Source organism: Hordeum vulgare, chromosome 1H, assembly GCF_904849725.1.
Source record: "Hordeum vulgare subsp. vulgare chromosome 1H, MorexV3_pseudomolecules_assembly, whole genome shotgun sequence".
NCBI classification, from domain to species: Eukaryota; Viridiplantae; Streptophyta; class Magnoliopsida; order Poales; family Poaceae; genus Hordeum; species Hordeum vulgare.
In genome coordinates, this window is record NC_058518.1 from 40,947,240 (window position 1) to 40,949,591 (window position 2,352).

Genomic DNA, 2,352 nt, shown 5'->3' on the forward strand with positions numbered 1-2,352 from the left:
TCAAACTGAAAGCGGAAGTTAAATACTTACAACAACCTAACCATAAATGCTCAATCTCAATAACAATTGCTTCCAAATAAATTATTGCGATGGAACAATAACTCGTAGATGGCAAGGAGAATGAAATTGTATCTAAACGGACCAAATCTAGCTAATAAACCCAACACATAATAGAATTAAACATAAGAATTATGGCAAGTTACAACCATAGTATCCATGTCCTCTAGGTTGTAATAAGAAAACATTGATTTGTGATATGATGATGACCAGGAAGCTAGGGAGAAGTGGACACGCAGGGAGGAGTCGTGACTTGGCGACAGTGGTTGTTCTCTGCACATACCTTGTTGCGGTATTCCTGCACCACCGCAGTGTCCTGTTTGTCCCGTTCGTGCCTCCCCGCGTCTTTCGTTTGACATATCTTCAACCTCCTAGCCATCTTTGATGCAATGACGCTGAATTAAGAAATCTGCCAGGAATGACATCAAAAATTATTAGTGAAGCACAACCATTGAGATAACATGGTTATCATAAAAGTACTAATATCTATCAGAAGAATAAACCTACTAATGTAAACCGCGTGTCAAATCTTGTGCAACTTATCCTATATAGAAGCATGGTTTCTTCTCAAGTAGATGTGGGAAATATGACTTGTATGCAAATATGCAACAAAAAAAAATCCCCAGTACCAAACGAAAAATATTTTGGAAGTCATGTAATATGGAAAACCATCACTTCAAATCAACCATCACTTGACATCTAGATACGATGACTCAAAGTAAGCAAGTATTAACTGAAACCCTGCATGTAAGACCCTTTATTACTACCTACAGATATGATGCAAGGCAATATTATATAAATAATTTAAATGTGTTATCGAATAACTTCAAACTAAAAGCCAACCTGAAGAATCTCTTATCTGAAATTGTTGCTTCAAACCATAAACTCCAAAGCTAAAATAACAAAATTTTCTGAAAGTTAAAAGATAGGTTGCGAGATACATTCAGACTTATCAAATAATTATGCAAAATAAAATCATACACTTGCGAATTGTATGCTCATGCTATATACTCCCTCCGCCTTAAAATAAGTGTCTAAACTCTGTATTAACTTTAGTATAAAATTGTATTAAGCTTGAGACACTTATTTTGGGATAGAGAAAGTATTATTCAACCAAATACAAGTGACAAGTTGTGAAAATTGCAAACTTATATATCAAGAAAATGTTTCAATCTACAAGGGGTCCAAACTGTGTACTCCCATACACCCCTTGTTCAAAGACTGCCTACTGTTCGAAGACCTAGATAACAAGAAAGAAAACTAAATTGAAGATGATTGAGCTGATCTCATACCTGAAGCGTGAATGCCACCTATCATGGTACCGTTTCAATCAAAAATTATGCAGTGAACAGGGATTTGATACACCGGAACATCTAAAAGCAAATACAATTGTCCTATTCATAAATTCAGTTTGCAAGAACCATTTAAAAATGCAGATTTTAGTGTTTCAAATTATTTTCCAGAGAAAGAATCAGCTGAGATGAACAACAAACCAGATCAAAAACTGTATGTTGCCGCCACGGTCCGCAAGGGGCCCGCGCCGCCGCCGCTGCCTGCATCGCCGTCGGCCCGGCGCGCGCGCCGTCGTGGGACGCGCCGGCCTCGCCGACGTCCTCTGCCTCCACTGCTCCTCCCCCGACGCGCTCGCGCCAATGACGTGTCGGACCTCTGCATCGGCAAGCCGGCCGTGAGGTCCCTCCCGCTCTCCGCGGCCGCCGGCGACCTCGCCGCCACGGTCCGCAAGGGGCCCCGCGCCGTCGCCGCCGCCTGCATCGCCGTCGGCCCGGCGCGCGGCGCCGTCGTGGGACGGGCCGGCCTCGCCAACGTCCTCTGCCTCCTCTGCTCCTCCCTCGCCGCTGTGCTCGACCGGCCCGTCTCCGCGCTCCTCCCCAAGGACGGCGCCGGCGAGGTCCGCCGCGTAGATCCCCGTTCAAGGTACTCCTCCTCCCCCTCTTGGCACGTTTTTTTACAATGATTACTTTTTCGTGGAAACGGACGCGTTGGTCTTTGTGGACGCCTTTTTTTGCTGCAACTAGCGCGCGATGGGAGGGGCTGCGGATGCGCGGATGCGTGATTTTCCTCTTGGCGGAGTACGGTCAGTCAAGATAAATTGCTAAACGTACACAAGACTGTGATTGGATTAATGATAACGATTAGATTTTGATTTATCGGACTAATCCTGTGGTGCTGGTTGGTTGTGGGTCAATTTATTGGATGCATTTAAGAAAGTTCTTGTTTGCTTGTTTAATAGTAGTATAGATACGCTGAATGGACCAATGTATCATCTCACAAGGC

General features: G+C 44.2%; 1 protein-coding gene across 1 annotated transcript; it reads left to right on the plus strand.

The window, feature by feature from the left end:
• The first annotated feature begins 1,537 nt into the window (after positions 1-1,537).
• LOC123396309 lies at positions 1,538-2,032 on the plus strand. The gene has a single exon (XM_045091278.1). It carries the CDS (start codon positions 1,538-1,540, stop codon positions 2,030-2,032), a length of 495 nt encoding a protein of 164 aa, XP_044947213.1.
• The last annotated feature ends 320 nt before the right edge of the window (positions 2,033-2,352 follow it).

What these genes read in the sequence shown, in the direction of transcription:
- LOC123396309 (XM_045091278.1), top strand. Translation starts at nt 1,538, where the DNA reads ATGAACAACAAACCAGATCAAAAACTGTATGTTGCCGCCACGGTCCGC.